Genomic DNA, 20,547 nt, shown 5'->3' on the forward strand with positions numbered 1-20,547 from the left:
GTTCACATGGTCACAGTCACCAGACCAGGATGAAAGGCCCTTCTTTTGAGAGGACCAAAGAAAGAAGCCGAAGAGATGGAGGAAATTCAAAGCAGGTGGAAGAATGGGACAGATAAGGGATGCAAGAAGATTGAAGGAGAAATGCTTGTGAGGAGGCAGAGAAGATGGGGCAGAAGAAAGAGGATGGAGGAGCAGCCAGGTCCTGAGCACATAGGCTCCCCCTTAATCTGTCTGCTGGCTGGTGTCAAACCTGAGGCCAGAAGCCTGAAGGTTTCTGAGTCCAAGTGCCTTTGTCAGCCATGGAGGTCAAGGAACCTGTTTCCTGTTCAAAACTGGCAGCTGAGTTGGGTTTTCCCACTATGGCTAGAGCTGCAGCAAGCCACCTGTGGGGCACACAGGGACAACTGCCCCAGATAGCATGTCCTCTCTGGAGGCAGGGCCCAGGCCCTCCTGAGGGCAACTCACAGCTCAGAAAGGACGTACGGCTCCAAGATGCCCATGGGTGGAGTGGGTGGGCGCAGCTTGCCCAGTGCCATGATATGCTCGAAGGTGATGTCGGTCTGAGTGCCACTGTCCACCAGCTGAAGGTCATGGCAGGAGCTGTCCCCCCGCAGACGGGGGCTGCGTCTCAGCACCTGGATCACCAGGGGCTCCTTGGAGGCACGCAGGGCCTCTAGGGTTTGCTCCTGAGACAGCTTGGAGAGCTCCTTCCCGTTCACCTGTGGCAGAGATATGCCTCTGTGAGAACTCTCATGAGCCGGCTTCTCCCCTCTGGAGGTGAAGGCAAGCAGGACCCTGAGCTGCTAACCAGCACCCAGACCTGTTCATCCAAGGAATATGTTCTCCACCCACAGCCCTGGCTACCCTTGGTGCCCTCCTTCCCAGGCAGACCCCATTCAACAGCCTCCAACCCAGAGCCTGAGTATTGTGACTTTTTAAAAGTCAGGTGACTAAGCATCTGTACAGGGTCTGAAGTTCTGCCATCACCTACAAACATGTGCAGTCCCTCCTCCACTAGGAACCATCCAAAGCTTTCTGCTCTTTTGTTCAGGATCTGCCTCTCCTCTGGCAGCACTGAGGCCAGAGCTAGCATCTAGAAGATCCAGAGTTCCTTGACTGAGACAAAGTAGCCATCCTCAGTGAGTGTCAATTTGTGCCCACTCAACACCAGGGCCAGAGGATGACCAAGTATAGCAAAGCAATGAATACAGGAAACGGGGAGCGAAGAAAACAGTAAAATGTACAAGGAAATAGGCTGTTCCTGCTGATGACCACTGTCTTGCTGAAGACAGAGAACCTCATAACATTAAAAAAAGGTCTAGAATTGCAAGGTGTCCTAAAAGAGATGCCAAATGGTGGCTCTTAAAAGGCCAGTACAATTTCCTGGACACTTGCTATGTACCAGGCTGCAGGCCAAGCAACTAACATGAGTCCTCAAGAAATCCAAAGCCCTGACAACTTTAAGGGAGACACAAGTATTGCCTCTGTTGAGTAGATGAGGAAAGTGAGGTTCAGCCAGGTGAACAAATTGAGTCAAGAAGAGCCTTACAGTAGCCAGAATGAGGGGCAAAGGAGGATGCCTGAGGCAGAAGAGGACTGGGAACAGCTAGGTAGAAAGAGCAGAGTGTGGGGTAGGGGTTGGGGGTAGAGAGAGTGGTCTTTCAGACAGAAGCAGACCAAGACCCTGGCTGGGAAAGGAAGGAAGCACATCAAAAATAGATGCCACAAATCAGGACACTTGTCAAAGGCCAGCAAGGAAAGCAGGATGCAGTTTCTAGAGATGGCAATTGCTGAAAAACCTTTCTGGACTGAACAAGACAATACCCATTGGTCCTCACTGGGATGAGCTTACTGGTATGGAGTCAGCTATCACCTCCACATAGAAGAGAGACAGGTAGGCAGCACCCTTGAGTAGGTGCAAAGAAAGTGATGAGCCAAAAATAGGCATGACACTTGGAAGGCTGGAGAGGATTGCTGTGAGTTTGAGGCCAGCCTGACATACATAGCAAAACCCTAAGTCCTCCCTACCCCACAAAAAAGAAGAGCTGGGTATGGTGGCTTGTGCCTTTTAATACAAGACCTTGGAAAAAGGAGGCAAGAGGCAGGAAGATCAGAAGTTCAAAGTCACCCTTAGCTATATAACAAACCATTACAATAGATCCTGTCAGACATAGAGAAAAGGAAGGAGGGGGGGAACAGGAAGAAAGAAAAGCAGGTGAGGAGGCTAGTTTTCTTAGGGACAGAACAAGGTGAGAAGCACTTACAAGGAATTAGAAGTTCCCTAGCTGTGGCTGTGGCTACATGCAGTTATAGAAAATACAGTTGTAAGCCCTCTTCTTCGATTAGTTACCCCAACATTTGTAAATCCGCAAAGATCCTGTGTCATGCATTCACAGCATAAGCACCTGCCTGTGTCTCACAGAGATGCCAAGTCAGAGTGCACATCTGTGCTGGTGAATGCATCATGACAGCTTGGCTCTACAACATGAGCCATCTGAAAGAAGAAGTCCAAGCTGTCTTTTTTTGTTTGTTTGTTTTACGAGACAGGGTTTCTCTGTATTGTTTTGGAGGCTGTCGGTCCAGCCCAGCCTCGAACTCACAGAGATCCGCCTGCCTCTGCCTCCTGAGTGCTGGCATTAAAGGCATGCGCCACCACCGCCCGGCCCAAGCTGTCTTTAGGGATCCCTCTCACTCAGAAACATCTCCAAATTTCTCTGAATCCATGTAGCCCAAACAGCCCTATGCTATTTCATTATGTGCTTATAGATAGGTTTGTTTCCTGTCTCCTTTCTCCCCTACACTTTTTTTAAAATTTTGTTTTTGTTGTTTCCAAGACAGGGTTTCTCTGTATCCCTGACTGTCCTGGAACTCGCTCTGTAGCCCAGTGTGGCCTTGAACTCACAGAGATCCACCTGCCTCTGTCTCCCAGTGCTGGGATTAAAGGCGTGCACCACCTCTGCACAGATTTTTTTTGTTGTTTTTTTCCCCTGTATTTTCATGTTCTAAAAAGTGTTTTATGAAAACCTTCATTTTTTTGTTGTGGGTTATGCCTGTAATCCTATCATTTGGGAGGTGAAAGGAAGATCTAGAGTTTGATGTCACCAGGGGTTGGTGGTGCACACCTTTAATAAGCAGCACTTGGGAGGCAAAGGCAGGTAGACCTCTGTGAGTTTGATGCCAGCCTGGTCTACAGAGTGAGTTCCAGGACAGCCAGGACTACACAGATAAATGCTGCCTTAAAAAACCAGAGCTTAGCCGGGCGTTGGTGGCGCATGCCTTTAATCCCAGCACTCGGGAGGCAGAGGCAGGCGGATCTCTGTGAGTTCGAGGCCAGGCTAGACCGACAGCCTCCAAAACAGAGAAACCCTGTCTCGTAAAACCAAAAAAAAAAAAAAAAACCAGAGGTTGATGTCACAACCAGGCTACATGAGGCCGCCTCAAAAAAAAAAAACCTCAAACAACAACAATTCCATTTTGTCTGAATTTAAGAGAAATACCAGTCCATTGTAGAACATTTAAAAACTACAGAAAACCAAAATTGCTTGTGATTTCAGGGATGTATATAATGTTGTGGTCCTGTGGACATACTTCCTGCCAGTCTTCTCTGTATGTATATTATAAGGTAGGGACAGATCCTTCAATTCCTAGTGGCTTTGTTCCATTTCCAATTTTTTAATATAAAGAATATAGCAGCTGGGTAATGATGGTACATGACTTTAATCCCAGCACTCAGGAGGCAGAGGTAGGCGGATCTCTGTGAGTTTGAGGCCAGCCTGGTCTACAGAGTGAGTTCCAGGACAGCCAGGGCTACACAGAGAAACCCTGTCTCGAAAAATCAAAACCGGACAAACAACAACAAAAAAAGAATTGGTGTATTTTTCATGTATCTTTGTGTAATCTGTGGTTATCACAGTAGATAAATCTTTCTTGAAGTGGAATTACTGGAACATTTTCAAGGGAAACAGTTTCTCTTAAGCAAGACATTTTCTAGAATAGTATTTCTAAAATATTAGATGGAGCTGGGTGTGGTGGCACACTCAGCATTCAGGAGGCAGAGGAATCAGGAGTTCAAGGTCATTCTCCTCTATATGGGGAATTAGAGATCTTCCTGAGCTACATGGAATTCTACCTCAAAACAGCACAAAGGGGAAAAAAAGGAAAGAAAGGGGGAGGAGAAAGGAAGGAGGGTGGTAGGAAGATAGAGAGGGAGAAAGGGAAGGGGAGAGTCAGAAAAGTATTCTACTATAAAGGCAGGGTGTGTGTGTGTGTGTGTGTGTGTGTGTGTGTGTGTGTGTGTGTGTGTGTGTGTGTGTGTAAAGGCTTTTAACAAGGATGTGAGGAATGGCCTCCCCAGCTATGGCTAGAGTCAGCTGTTAAAAACAGACACATAGCAGCATTGTGACTGAGAAACTTGCAACTGAATGAATGGAACTAGAAACAAAGGCAATAAAGACTAAGCCTTCTGGCTCTCTAATTGCTTTACTACACTTCACTGTCATCTGTGTGCTTGGCATTATTTCCATTCTGTGTGTCTGGAAATAAACACTTGATGGTGTGTGGCTGCACATTTCTTTACTCTGCTCATTGTTGTCTCATACTAGTGGGTTAAAAGGGGCAATAGTTGAGTGTTTACATCTCAGAAATCAGCCAATGCTGTAGCTCACTACTTAGTTTTGTTTTGTTTTGTAACATCTGCTAACTCATCACTACTACTAAGTGGAAACAAAGAGGCAGAAGAAGTCAGAGATGATCTGGGGGTTTCTGTGTGGGAGGAGTTACCCTGAAAAATCCCAGGGCAGGAAGACAAGCACAAGCACAGGGTGGGATGTTCAGGTGACACAGAACCACAGGAATGCCTTTCTCCCTGGAATCATTAAGTTACCCAGCAGCCATGTTACCATGGAAACCAGGCCCAGGCACTGCGGAAGAGCTTGCAGGGCAGGCAGGTGGGGGCTGGGAATAGTCTTAGCACCTCAGAAAAGGAGCAAGAGAGACTGCCTATAACAAGCCAGAGAGCTCTCCTGGCCTAAGTGGTGGTGGTCACACCCCTTGGACTCCTCTCCTTCTTCAAATCATGGTGATCATCAAGAACTAGTGAAGGTAGCTAGTAAAGAATCTGTTACAACGAAGAAGTAAGATAAAATCTCCCAACAAGATAGAAATACACAAGGCACTGCACAAAGCCAGGTGGGGCCAGGCACATGGCCAGAGACAACAGCATCTCTTATCCTATATGGAACCCTGCCTGCATGGTCCCCACCTGCTATGAGGCATTTCTGACCTCAGACTGTTATTCTGTAAAAGGTATTCAGGGCTAGGGATGTAGCTCAGTGGTAAAGTATCTGCTTAGCATGCACAAGGCTCTGGATTCTATGTCTAGGACTAGAACAAAAAATGGCATAGGAATCCAGTCGTGCTTCCACCAGCCTCCCCTTCATTCACACAAGCAGCAGTGTCCAAATGCTGGGACTCAGCTGTAAGACACTCAGGATGCCCTCTGCACTCACATATTCCTTGCTGTCACCTGTTACAAGATCCAAACAAATCCAAATAGACCAGTAATGCAATTGAAGTAAGGCAAACACCCTGCCTTGGGGATGAATGAACAGTGTGTATGGGGTGTAGGAACAACAATAGAAAAAAAATTGGAAGCATCTGGAACAAGAAGCTGTATAAGTACTAGCCCAAAGAAAACCATCACACAGCACAAATAAAACAAAACTCAGTAGCTAGGACATCAATGGGCAGCAAGGCCATCCAGGGGAAAGGTGGCCCAAACTAGTCTAGTGCTGGATGAAAAGGATGCCTGTTAGGATCATTGCGACTGGAGACCCCAAACCACTAAGAGTGTGTATGGGTTGTGACATATTGTATTACACTGTGCAAAGATATGTCACTGTGATTGGTTTAATAAAAAGCTGGCCGGCCATTGGTGACGCATGTCTTTAATCCCAGCACTCGGGAGGCAGAGGCAGGTGGATCTCTGTGAGTTTGAGGGCAACCTGGTCTCCAGAGCTAGTTCCAGGACAGCCTCCAAAACAATACAGAGAAACCCTGTCTCTAAAAACCAAAAAAAAAAAAGAACAAGTGTGGAGTCTGCCATGGCCCAAAGCGAAGCTGGGGCAAGTACTTATACCTTGTTCACAAGTACTTATGCATGTGTAAAGTCAAGTCAAGAAGGTCTCAAGTCACTCAGGCCAGAGTTCAATATCCACTGTCAGAAGGAGGTTTCAACTACAAGCCAGAGCCAAGGCACCAACCACATCATCTCAGTACTGGGCTGCCAGAAAACAGGAAGGGCCATTTGAGGGGGGGGGGGGGGAGAGACGGTTTCTTAGCCTTGGTCATCTTGGAAGTCTCTCTGAAGACCAGGCTGGCCTCAAACTCACTCTGCCTCCTGAGTGCTGGGATTAAAGGCATACGCCACCAATGCCTGGCCTAAGGCCAAGCATTTATAATTAATAAGCCTCTGTGTGGTAGTGACTGCCAGAACATAGAAAAACTCTACCTACACTCTTCAACACCTGTTTGTCACTTATTGTCCTTCAATTCTGCCACACCATGGAAGCTCAGGAAGTAATGTCCCATTGTTAACAGCTAACCTGTCACCCAAACAACTATAGATTTGGACAGGAGGTGGTATCACCCCTGGGCTGGTGGTTCTGGTGGCTACAAGAAAGTAGGTTAAGAGCTAAATGGTGGTGGCACACGCCTTTAATCCCAGCACTTGGGAGGCAGAGGCAGGCAGACATCTGAGTTTGAGGTCAGTCTGGTCTACAGCGCAAGTTCCAGGGCAGTCAAGACTACACAGAGAAACCTTGTTTTGAAAAACCAAAAAAAGAAAGAAAAGAAAGATGGACTGTGATGTAAAAGTGTACAATGAAATAAAGCATTTTCCTTTTTTTAAAATTTATTATGTATACAGCCTTTTGCCTGCCCATACACCAGAAGAGGGCACCAGATCTCATTATAGATGGTTGTAAACCACCATGCAGTAGCTGGGAATTGAACTCAGTGCTCTTAGCCTCTGAGTCATCTCTCCAGCCCCAAAGCATTTTCCTTTTTATCATAGCAATAAAAATCTAAGGAAAGCACATTGTTACGAAAAATACCGGGGCTCAATGGTGATAGCATATATCTTTGATCCCAGGACTTGGGAGGGAAACATAAGACCCACCCTGAGTTTGAGGCCAGCCTGGTCTACAGAGTGAGTTCTGAGACTTCTAGGACTACACACTGTCTTGAAAAACTGGGGGGAGGGGGGAGAAAAAGAAAAATGCTGGGTACCAGGCATAGTAGTGTACACCTTTTGCTATAAGTTCAATGCCATTCTGGTTTATATATATCTCAAGTGCCACAGCTGTATAGTAAGGTTCCGATTTGGGGTGTAGAAGTGCATGAGTGAGTGAGTGAGAAAGCCAGTGAGCAAGAGAGAAATGCTGAATGATGGAGGGGGCACACTTGTAATCCCAGAGCTGAGGAGGTGAGATAGGAGGATATCTAGGGCTTACTAGCATAGCTGAATTAATCAGTTAAGTATCAAGCCAGATGAAACCCTGTCTCAAAAACTAATGCTTTTCCAGAGGGCCTGGGTTCAATTCCTAGCACCCACATGGCCACTCACAACTATCTGAAACTCCAGTCCCAGAGGATCCACAACCCCCTTTTGGCCTCCACAGATACTGCATACATGTGGTGCACAAAAATATATAATATATGATAAAATCCATGAAATGGGGGGAAAAATTCAAGAAATAAACAAATCTCTCAAAGAATCTAAAGAGCACCAAGAAAAAACAACCAAGAAAATTAAGGAAACAGCTCAAACAGTTGAAGGATTGAAAGCTGAAATAGAAACGATAAAGAAAACACAGAATGAAGGGATGCTGGAAATAGAAAAGCTCGGTAAACGGTCTGGAATCACAGATGCAAGCATCACCAATAGAATACAAGAGATAGAAGAGAGAATCTCAGGTGTTGAAGACTCATTAGAGGACATAGCATCGTCAACCAAAGAAAATCTCAAAACCAACAAATCCTTAACACAAAATATCCAGGAAATATGGGACACCGTGAAGAAGCCAAACCTGAGAATAATAGGTATAGAAGAAGGTGAAGAACTTCAACTTAAAGGTACAGAAAACATATTCAACAAAATCATAGAAGAAAACTTCCCTAACCTAAAGAAAGATATGCCTATGAAAGTACAAGAATCTTACAGAACACCAAATAGGCTTGACCAGAAGAAGAAGTCACCTCGCCATATAATAATCAAAACATCAAACCTACAGAGCAAAGAGAAAATATTAAGAGCAGCTAAAGAAAAAGGCCAAGTAACATACAAAGGCAGACCTATCCGAATTACACCTGACTTCTCAATGGAAACGATGAAAGCCAGAAGATCCTGGTCAGATGTCCTACAAACGCTAAGGGAACAAGGATGCCAGCCCAGACTACTATATCCAGCAAAGCTCTCAATTACCATAGATGGAGAAAACAAAATATTCCATGACAAAGCCAGATTTAAACAATACGTATCCATGAATCCAGCTCTACAGAAAATGCTAGAAGGAAAACCTAGAGCCAAGGAAGATAACTACATTCACAAAGACACAGGCAATATAGAATCATACTTTACAAAACACTAAAAGAAAAAGGGAGGAGAAACTACACAAAATAACTTCACTAACAATAAATCAAGCGCAAACAAGGATCACCAATCAATGGTCATTAATATCCCTCAATGTCAATGGCCTCAACTTACCTATAAAAAGACACAGACTAGCAGAATGGATACGAAGACAGAACCCTTCCTTCTGCTGCATACAAGAAACACATCTCAACACCAAAGACAGACGTTATCTCAGAGTAAAGGGCTGGGAAAAGATCTTCCAATCAAACGGCCCCAAGAAACAAGCGGGCGTAGCAATCCTAATATCTAACAAATTAGACTTCAAATTAAAATCAATCAAAAGAGATGAAGAAGGGCACTTCATATTCATCAAAGGAAAAATACATCAAGACGAAGTCTCGATTTTAAATATCTACGCCCCAAATACAAAGGCACCTACATTCGTGAAAGAAACATTACTAAAGCTCAAAATGCACATAAAATCTCACACACTAATAGTAGGAGACTTCAACACTCCGCTCTCACCGCTAGATAGGACCTCCAGACAGAAACTTAACAAAGAAACAAAAGAATTAATAGAAGTTATGACCCAACTGGGTTTAACAGACATCTATAGAACATTCCACCCAAATACAAAGGGATATACCTTCTTCTCGGCACCACATGGAACCTTCTCTAAAATTGACCACATAATAGGAAACATAGCAAATCTCCACAGATACAAAAAAATTGGAATAACCCCCTGCATCTTATCAGACCACCATGCATTAACATTAGAATTCAACAATAACACAAATCGCAGAAACCCTACAAACTCATGGAGATTGAACAATGCACAATTGCACCATCCCTGGGTAAAGGAACAAATAAAAAAAGAAATTAAAGACTTCCTCGATTTCAATGAGAATGAAGACACAACATACACAAACTTATGGGACACTTTGAAAGCAGTGCTGAGAGGAAAGTTTATAGCACTAAGTGCCCACATGAAAAAACTGGAGAACAGTCATACTAGAGAATTAATAGCACAGCTGAATGTTCTAGAACAAAAAGAAGCAAACTCCCCCAGGAGGAGCAGACGCCAGGAAATAATCAAATTGAGGGCTGAAATCAATCAAGTAGAAACCAGGAAAACATTGAGAAGAATCAATGAAACAAAGAGTTGGTTCTTTGAGAAAATCAACAAAATAGACAAACCTCTGTCCAAACTAACCAAAAGACAGAGAGAGAACATGCTAATTAACAAAATCAGGGATGAGAAAGGGGACATAACAACGGACTCTGAGGAAATCAAGAGAATCATCAGGGCATACTTTGAAAATCTGTACTCCACAAAATTTGAAAATTTAAAGGAAATGGACAATTTCCTGGATAGATATCACTTGCCAAAACTAAATCAAGAACAGATAAATAATCTAAACAGACCTATAACCCCTAATGAAATAGAAGCAGTCATCAAAAGTCTCCCAAACAAAAAAAGCCCAGGCCCAGATGGCTTCAGTGCAGAATTCTACCAGAAATTCAAAGAAGAGCTCATTCCAATACTCGTCAAAGTATTCCACACTATAGAAGCAGGAGGCTCACTGCCAAACTCTTTCTACGAGGCTACAATTACCTTGATACCCAAGCCACACAAAGACACAACTAAGAAAGAGAACTATAGACCAATTTCCCTCATGAACATTGATGCAAAAATACTCAATAAAATACTTGCAAACCGGATTCAAGAACACATCAGAAAAATCATCCACCATGATCAAGTAGGCTTCATTCCAGGAATGCAGGGATGGTTCAACATTAGAAAATCTATCAATGTAATCCACCATATTAACAATCTGCGAAAGAAAAACCACATGATCATCTCACTAGATGCTGAAAAAGCCTTTGACAAAATCCAGCACCCCTTCATGATAAAGGTCCTAGAGAGATCAGGGATAACAGGAACGTACCTGAACATAATAAAAGCAATATACAGTAAACCAACAGCTAACATCAAACTAAATGGAGAGAAACTCAAAGCAATTCCTCTAAAATCAGGAACAAGACAAGGCTGTCCACTCTCTCCATATCTCTTCAATATTGTACTTGAAGTTCTAGCTACAGCAATAAGACAACAAAAGGAGATAAAGGGGATACAAATAGGAAAAGAAGAAGTCAAACTTTCATTATTTGCAGATGATATGATAGTTTACATAAGTGACCCAAAAAACTCCGCAAGGTTACTCCTAGAGCTGATAAACAGCTTCAGCAAAGTGGCAGGATACAAGGTAAACTCAAAAAAATCAGTGGCCCTATTATATACAGATGATAAAGTGACTGAGAAAGAAATCAGAGAAACATCACCTTTTACAATAGCCAAAAACAGCATCAAATATCTGGGGATAATGTTAACCAAGGAAGTGAAAGACCTGTATATCAAAAACTTTGTGTCTTTGAAGAAAGAAATCAAAGAAGATACCAGAAAATGGAAAGATCTCCCATGCTCTTGGATTGGTAGGATCAACATAATAAAAATGGCAATCTTGCCAAAAGCAGTCTATAGATTCAATGCAATCCCTATCAAAATTCCATCACAATTCTTCAAGGACCTGGAAAGATCATTAATCAACTTTATATGGAAAAACAAAAGGCCCAGGATAGCCAAAACATCCCTATACAATAAAGGAACTTCAGGAGGCATCACCATACCTGATTTCAAGCTCTATTATAGAGCTATAGTCCTGAAAACAGCTTGGTATTGGCACAAAAATAGGCAGGTAGACCAATGGAACCGAATCGAAAGCCCTAATTTTAACCCACACACCTATGAACACCTGATTTTTGACAAAGAAGCTAAAACTGTACAGTGGAAAAAAGAAAGCATCTTCAACAAATGGTGCTGGCATAACTGGGTAATGGTATGCAGAAGACTGCAGATAGATCCATGTTTATCGCCTTGTACAAAACTTAAGTCCAAATGGATCAAAGATCTCAACATACATCCAGCCACACTGAAACTTTTAGAAGAGAAAGTGGGAGATACTCTTCAACGAGTTGGTACAGGAGACCACTTCCTAAACATAACACCAGTGGCACAGGCACTGAGATCAACAATTAACAAATGGGACCTTCTGAAACTAAAAAGCTTTTGTAAGGCAAAGGACACAATCAAAAAGACAAAAAGGCAGGCCACAGAATGGGAAAAGATATTCACTAACCCTACATCTGACAGAGGGCTAATCTCCAAAATTTACAAAGAACTCAAGAAACAAGTCTCCAAAACACCAAAGGATCCACTTGAAAGGTGGGGTACAGAGCTAAATAGAGAATTCTCAGTAGAGGAGGCTAAAATGGCCAAGAGACACTTAAGAAAGTGCTCAACATCCTTAGCCATCAGGGAAATGCAAATCAAAACAACTCTGAGATACCATCTTACTCCTGTCAGAATGGCTAGAATCAAAAACACCGAAGACAATTTATGCTGGAGAGGATGTGGAGAGAGAGGATCACTCCTCCATTGCTGGTGGGAATGCCGACTCATACAGCCTCTTTGGAAATCAGTATGGAGATTCCTCAGGAAAATGGGAATTAATCTACCACTAGACCCAGCAATTCCACTCTTAGGCATTTATCCAAATGAGGCAGGTTCATACAACAAGGGCATCTGCTCCACTATGTTCATAGCAGCATTGTTTGTAATAGCCAGAACCTGGAAGCAACCTAGATGCCCCTCAACTGAAGAGTGGATAGAGAAAATGTGGTACATTTACACAATGGAGTATTACTCAGCAGAAAAAAACAATGGAATCTTGAAATTCGCAGGGAAATGGATAGCACTGGAAGAAACCATCCTGAGTGAGGTAACCCAGTCGCAAAAAGACAAACATGGTATGTACTCACTCATATATGGATTTTAAATATGGATCAGGATAGTGCCAGTCTGCACTTCCACAGATAGAGAGTCTGGGAAACAGGAAAGAACCTAAAAGATATGCATATATGCATAGTACCCAAGAGAAGAGGATGGAGACAAGATCCTCTGAATGGATGGGGAACAGGGCGAGGGGGGTAGTGGGACCTGGGAAGAGTAGAGGGGGTAAAGAGGAAGGGAGTTGGTCATGGGGGAACAGGAAGTTGAGGGGGTGGGGGTAAAATAGGGGGAAGAGGGAATCATAGGATCGAAGACAGATCAGGCACCAGAGTGACCTCGAGTGATCTAAAGGTATAACATCAATTGGCAAGCTAAGCAATAGTGGAAGGACCACCTCGAATGCCCATTCCTGATAATGAACTTGATGTCTATAACTATCCGGGAGCCTTCATCCTGGGACTGATGGAAGCAGAGGCAAACACACAACTAAGCACTGAACTGAACCCAAGGAACCCAGTGACAGAGAGAGAGGAGTGATGAGCAAATTGGCAAGGAATGGGCTGGCAAAACCAGCAGAGACAGCTGATCTGAACAGGGGAGTGCTCTTGGACCCCAGACCGACAGTGGGGAGGCCAGAATGGGACTGATCTGGACCCCCCAAATGTGAGTGTCAGTGAGAAGGCCTGGGCAACCTATGGGGCTCTGAGCTGTGGATCAGTGTCTATCCCTGGTATACAATCTGTCTTCATGTGCCTATGGCACAAAGAGAGATGCTCTCTCAGCCTGGACTCTTAGGGGAGTGCCTTGACCCTACCAAGAGTGAAATGATAGACTTTAGACATCCCCTATGTGGAGGGATTTGGCAATAGGATGGGAGGGAGGGTGGAAGGGGAGTGCGGGAGGAGGGGAGGGAGAGGGAACTGGGATTGACATGTGAAACAAGCTATTTAAAATTAAAATAAAAAATGATTAAAAAAAAATATATAATATATGATAATGGCAAAACACACAAATTAAAAAAAATGAAACAAAACAAAAAACAAGGTGCAAGGCCAGATACAGTGGCACACTCCTATAATCTCAGCAATGGGAGGTGGAGGCAAGAGAGTCAAGAGTTATAAGGTTATCCTCAGTCAAATAAAGAGTTAAGGCCAAGCTGGCAGGGATTGGTGGCGCACGCCTTTAATCCCAGCACTTGGGAGGCAGAGGCAGGTGGATCTCTGTGAGTTTGAGGGCAACCTGGTCTACAGAGTGAGTTCCAGGACAGCCAAGACAGTACAGAGAAACAATGCTTGAAAAAGAACAAAGAAAAAGAAAATATCCAAGTGAAAGAAAGCTGGGGAAATGACTCTGAAAGTATGAAGTTGTAAAATCGACTTACCAGTACCCATGTAAGAGCATGTGTCTATAGTCTCAGAATTCAGGACTGAGGAAGGTCTGAGGGGTGGTGGAGCACGCCGTTAATCCCAGCACTCGGGAGGCAGAGGCAGGTGGATCTCTGTGAGTTGTAGGTCAGCCTGGTCTACAAAGTGAGTTCCAGGACAGCCTCCAAAACAATACAGAGAAACCTTGTCTCAAAAATAATTATTTTTGAAATAAAAAGAATAAAGGTGGAGGTTGGGAGATGGTTCAGTAGGTGTAACAGTGGATAGTCTCACTTGTTAGCTTGACTACATCTGGATGGATACTTAAAGTAGAAAGACCCACCCTAAACCTGGGCCACACCTTCTGGTGGCAGCCCACATAACAGACAAGAACAAAGGAATTTTTTTTCCTTGTCACCTGATTTCTCTCACACCCTTGGCAAGTTGTTGAGAGAAGTAGAATCTACTTCTTCACAATTCCAGCTCCTCTCTAGGACTTCCCTGGGAACACACACACACACACACACACACCCCACAAAACAAACCCAGCAGCTTTAGGATGGAGCCTGAGAAGTGACCCAAGCAGTCCTTTGGAGGTGTCCAGAAGGTTGTGAGTGAATCCCCATCATTGGAAACTGAATTACTTACACTTAGAAGTTTGGTTTTGCTTTGTTCAGATATTTTAGAGAAACTTTGAAAGAGACTGAACTTTTATTTTAGTGTGTGTGTGGGGTGTTTTGAGTCAGGATTTCTTGGTGTAGCCCTGGTATCCCCTCTGTAGACCAGACTGGCATCAAACTCACAAGAGACCTGCCTGCTTCTGACTCCAAGGTGCTGAAATTAAAGGATTAAAGTACATTATCACAACCAACAAAACTGAACTTTCTAAGTGCTTGAATTTCAAAGACTGTGGGACTTTTTTATAATGGTTATTTTTTTAAGTTTTATGTGCATTTGTGTTTTGCCTGCAAGTATGTCTGTGTAAAGATGTCAGATGCCCTGTAACTGGAGTTGCAGACAGTTGTGATCTGCTTTTTGGGTGCTGGGAATTGCACCCAGGTTCCTGGGAAGAGAGGCCAATGCTCATAACCACTGAGTCATCTCTCCAGTCCCAACTGTGAGACTTTTAAAGGTTTTTTGTTTGTTTGTTTGTTTTCAGAGACAGAGTTTCTCTGTATTGATTTGGAGCCTGTCCTGGAACTGACTCTGTAGACCAGGCTGGCTTCGAACTCACAAAAATCTGTCAGCCTCTGCCTCTGAAGTGCTGGGATGAAAGGCATGCACCACCAATGCCCAGCTCGACTTTTAATGTTTTATGTTGAGGTGTTGATACTAATATGAGATCTTGGAGATAAACAAGAAAGGAAAGGTTATGGCTTAATAATTGATGTATTTGTGTATCAAGTTGACAAGGGGTCAATTGTAATGGTTGTTTTTTGATTTTTGTTGTTTTTTCAACTTGACACAAAGCTAGACACATCTGGGAAAAAGTATCTTTATTAACAAAATGCCTCAATAAGATTTCTCTGTAAGCAAATCTGTGGGATATTATCTTGATTAATGATTGATGTTAGAGGGGCCCAGACCATTAATGGGTGGTACCACCCCTGGGCACATAGTCCTGGGTTGTATAAGAGAGCAGAGCTGGGCGTTGGTGGCGCACGCCTTTAATCCCAACACTTGGGAGGCAGAGGCAGGCGGATCTCTGTGAGTTCGAGGCCAGCCTGGTCTACAAATCTACACAGAGAAACGCTGTCTCATAAAACAAACAAAAAACATAAAGAAAGCAGGCAGCTGGACGGAGGTAGCCTAAGCCTTTAGTCCTAGCACTCTGGAGGCAGAGGCCAGCCTGAAATACATGAAATCCTGTCTCGAAGAAAAAAAATTCAATAAAAAGGTTTCTGAACTGAGAGTATAGTTTAGCAACAGATCAATTGCCTAGTAGCATCTCCATTACAGGGGGTGGGGGTGGGGGTGGGGTTAAAAATCATTTCCTTCAAATACAAGCCTGTACCTCCTTTAGAACAATCTGACAGGAATTTACTTTGTTTTTACTATTAAAATAATGTCACCTACTGAGAAAGACCATTGGCAGAAAACAAAAATGTTTCCTTTATCAAGTGCAAACTACCTACTTCATAACAATCCAGAAGAATACTTTATACAAGATTTCCTATACCTCCAAATCACTCCAGATGCCAATGACTCATCTTCGATGGCAATCCCCAAGGTCTGTGTTGTAGTCAAATACAAGCCTCAAGGTTGTTCACATCAGCTGCTCCTTCATTCTGCACTAGCACCACATCTTTTTTTGATGTACTCCAAGCACAAAAGATACAGAACATCTCAAAGATCTATACTGAAGACTCCAGCAATTGCCACCCAGGGGCACTACCCCTTGGCCTGGGACTTTGTTTCCTCTGGATGATGGATTTCTCAGCACCCAGGTCTGCTCACTTCTAGATTTGTTGTTGAGTTTGGAACCCTTGGGACAGGAGTCCCAAGACCAGTGGTCATCTCCAGATATCACAGCACTGGACACTCCTCATTCCAGCCTGACTCAGTATCCCCTCCAGACAAACAGCCAACAGAATTTTACCTCAAAGTATAAAATAGTCAGCCTTCTATAAAGTAATAAGAAATGCCTTTAAGAAAAAGCAACTATTATTCAAATTTAATTATAAGGATATTTGAGGCAGTGTTATTATTGTGGTAGAATACACCTACCACATAGTTAACCACTTTTTAAATATACAGCCAAGCTGAACATAGTGATACACGCATTAAGTTTCAGCATTTGGAAGGCAGAAGCAGGTACATCTCTTAAAGTTTGAACACAGCCTGATCCACATAATAAGTTCCTGGCCAGCCAGAAGTACACAGTAAAACTGTCTTAAAAAATGGAAAAAAAGGCTGGGCAGTGGTGGTGGTGCACACCTTTAGTTCCAGCACTCATAGGCAGAGACAAGCAGATCTCTATGAGTTCAAGACCAGCCTAGTCTACAAGAGTGAGTGCCAGGACAGTCAGGGCTACACAGAGAAGTCCTGTCTCTAAAACTCAAAAAAGAAAGAAAGAAGAAAAAAAATCTAAAAAAATTTAAATACACAACCAAGAAATGCTTAGTGCATCTATAATGGTACACAGGTACCTACATAACCCAATACTATTATTTTATTTCAGGTTAAATTACCGAAAGCAAATTGTTTTTATTCTAAGGCAGTGTCTTGGTAGTTCAGGCTGGCATTGAACTATTGAACTTCTTGTCCTCCTGTCTCTACCTTCCCAATGCTGAGATTAGGGTGTGAATGAATGGAGTATACATGAGGAAAATAGGGCCCCAGGTGTGCCATCTCCAGTGTCCTGTCAGAGGCGCCCAGATTGGGCATCTTGTGATGAGAGTAGCCCATAGTCCCAGGGGCAAAGCACCGCTGATTACTGGTAAAAGCCTGGGAAGATGGGGAGGAGCTCTGTTTCAACTCTGAGCTAAAAAGAAAAAAGTTGAAAGGACCAGTGGTAGCTGCTTCTTTGTTTGGGTAGAGGACTTGTAACACAGCCTCCCTGCATGCTCAAGGACATAATTGTATAATTGGGCCTTTTTATCTCAGCACTTGGGAGGCAGAGACAGACGATCGAGTTTGAGACCAGCCTGGTCTACAGAGCGAGTTCCAGGACAGCCAGAGTAGGTTGGGTTCTCTTGCATACATGGGACCAACCACTAAATATGTTGAGATCCATGCAAAGTGGATTATTGTTCTATCACAGAATGGAAAGATGAATGTGCTGAGATGCCCAAACATGGATGGACCTTAAAAATGGCTTATATTAAGCAATAGAAAGCAGACACAAAAGGCACATATTATATGGCATTCCATTTAAATGGGAGGTTTCCATCAGGCAAATCCATGGGGACAGAAAACAGTATAATGGTTGCCAGGAGCTAAAGGAAGGTGAGTGGGGAGTGGCAGTTTAATGGGTCTCAGTTCTCTTTGGAGGCAATGAATGCACTCTGGAACGACAGTGCTAATGGTTGAACATTGTGAATAGATGAAATGTCACTAATAGCACATTTTACATTATGTGTATTTTACCACAATAAAGATGAAAGCTGTTGCTGATGTCCACCGCACCTAGGAATGTCCTTATAAAAGAGAGGAGGGACAACTCCAGGGTTGGGGCTTAGCTAGAAATGGAAATGCTTACTTCCTTGTTTTCAGAAAGGATCTTACCTATAATGGACTCTCTGTAGCAGACATTATCTTTAAACTCCTGTTCCTATTTCCTTTCCCTTCTAAACAGAGATTATAGGCTGGGTCCTCCCATGTTTCCTTAGTTGCAGCTTGAAGGTCCTGAGACCCATAAACATCTCCAGTACTATCTACACTTAGCATGAGCCACCAATTTGAGTATCCTGTAACCACTGTTGCTGGATTTTGTGTTTTGGTTTCTGTTTTGTTTTGTTTCGTTTCAGACAAGGCTTTTCTGTGTAGCACTTGCTGTCCTGGAACTCACTCTGTAAACCAGACTGGCCTCAAACTCACAGAGATCCACCTGCCTCCTGAGTGCTGGAATTGAAGGCATGTACCACTAAGCTCAACTGTTGCTGAATTTAATTACAAATGCTTCTTGATTTGAGATCATGAGGGAGGAGGTCATGAAGTGGAAAAATCAGTGGAAAGTTTTGGGGCACCCTGACACTAACAGGTTGGAAAATAAACTCATCAAGAGAGAGAAGCAAGGGCAAGAAACCAGATTTGGGAGGGGAACAAGATAGATGGAGAAGGAACTGGGGGGGCAGGGCAGACAGACCATAAAGCTCAGTCTGAGTAGACGTAGTCTTCCTTGGAAGCTTTTGCAAAGATTGATGGGAGCAACTCAGGACACCTGCTCGCTTTTTTGGGGGTGGGGTGGGGGCGCTTCGTCAGGAATGGAATGGATAAATTCTGATGAAAATTAGTGGAGGAAAATAATTCTTAAAAGCCAGAGATGGAAAAGGGGTCGGGAACAAGAAGACCTTGTGACTGTGTGGCTACGAGGTGGTAGCAGATAAGCAGGGGCCCCAGGAGCGCTGGCCCCGCCTTCTGGATCTGAAGCTGCAGACAAAGGGAGCATGGCAGCTGCTGCAGCGGCAGCCAGGGCAGGCAGGCGCATTGAGGCATCAACAGGATCCCCAGAACCGATCTCCCCACCCCAGCATTGTGTTGTTCGGCCTGATCTCATCCCAGCTCCGGGATGGGATGCCTTCCTAGCAGTAGTCCCAGGTCTCCAGAAGTGCAATGGGGAGGTGGGGCCAAGAGAAGAGCCCTACCTCGGGATATCCTACAAGGTTTGAGATTTCCTATATGGCTTGAGAAAAGGTCCTTTGCACTTTCATGGACAACCAAAGGGATAGCTGGTGAAACTACATCATTTCTACGGAACCCGGGTGCCACAATCAGTTAGCTTACCCCATTCTTCAGATGAGGAGTCTGAGGCTGGGGAGAAAAGAAACCGGAAATTAGCCTCCAGTTCCCACCGACCAGCTGGCTGTTAGTTCTGCTCTTTGGAATGTACAGGAGATATGCTGGAAGCAGATTCCTATGCCCAGACGAATATTATTGGGATGCCGAGGTGACTCAACAAAGTAAAAAGAAATCCCAAAGAAATACAGCAGGTTCTCAAAATTCTGGGTTTATTCCTTTCCCCCACCTCAGTAGCCCAACAAGTCTCCATTTATGATTTCCCAACTCAGGGTTTCAAAAACTGTCAACTTTCAAGAAGAATAAACACCTACATGTTCGCTTTACCCAGATCTTCCCATAATGAACACCTGTTTTCACTTACTCATATTTGCAGAAGCATTAGGAAACCCCAAACCATCACTCCATTCACCATATCATCTAATTTATCACAATTTCCACCTGGCACTTCCGAAACTCTCCAATTGTACCATGACACCCTGTAGTGATATATTGTTTGTAATATAACAAATAAAGCTTGCCTGAAGATCAGAATGCACAGCTAAGGCACTAGTTAGCCACACACCTACTTAAGAGTTCAGACACTAGTTAGCCACACACCTAGTTAAGACTTAAGAGACTAGTTACACACACACACACACACACACACACACACACACACACACACACACACAACCACTAGTTAGCCATAGAGGCAGTGGTGGCCACATCTTTAATCCCCACACTGGGGAGACAGAGGCAGATGGATCTCTGTGAGTTCAAGGCCACACTGGGCTACATGAACATGAATCAGTGTAAAAGAGAAACAGAGCTCACACCTTTGATCCAGCACTTGGGATGACATGCCTTTAATCCCAACACTAGAGAGGAATACAAGGCAGGAGCTCAGTGCAGTCTCATTGTAGTCTGAGATTTGGTGGAGAGCAGTGCAGTCTGGAGATGCAATCTGAGGATAGCATCGGTCCTTTGGTCTAAGCCTTGGTAAAGGTAAGAACTCTCTAGTGGTTTGGCACTTTGCTTTTCTGATATTCAGACAAGCTTTATTTGTATGATTGCAAACAAAATATCACAACACCATTATAATTTCTTCTAATCCTGGATCAAATCAAGGAGCACACATCACTTTTGCCCCTTGTCTACTTTAGTCTAAACAACCTATCCACTTTTTCTTTTTCACCTTTAATGACATGGCCTCTTGGCAGAGTCCTTACAGAAGGATATTCCAAAATCTACAGTTGCTGACT

The 20,547-nt window shown here is 43.7% G+C and overlaps 1 protein-coding gene across 7 annotated transcripts in view; it reads right to left on the reverse strand.

The window, feature by feature from the left end:
• The window catches only part of Pdzd4 (PDZ domain containing 4), a 35,436-nt gene that overhangs the window by 6,282 nt on the left and 8,607 nt on the right, over positions 1–20,547 (reverse strand). For 2 of the 7 annotated variants that reach the window (XM_013125896.3, XM_013125893.3), the window contains exons 2-3: positions 19,292–19,318; positions 466–719 (exon numbers count right to left, since the gene is read on the reverse strand). The exons of 2 other annotated variants lie outside the window; for them this stretch is intronic. In XM_013125896.3, coding sequence (XP_012981350.1) covers positions 466–719; positions 19,292–19,318 — 281 coding nt within the window. The remainder of the gene's footprint in view (positions 1–465; positions 720–19,291; positions 19,319–20,547) is intronic. 3 more of the 7 variants (XM_013125894.3, XM_005086940.4, XM_005086939.4) reach the window with 3 other exon arrangements.

Source organism: Mesocricetus auratus, unplaced genomic scaffold (assembly GCF_017639785.1).
Source record: "Mesocricetus auratus isolate SY011 unplaced genomic scaffold, BCM_Maur_2.0 Super-Scaffold_100003, whole genome shotgun sequence".
Lineage (NCBI taxonomy): Eukaryota > Metazoa > Chordata > Mammalia > Rodentia > Cricetidae > Mesocricetus > Mesocricetus auratus.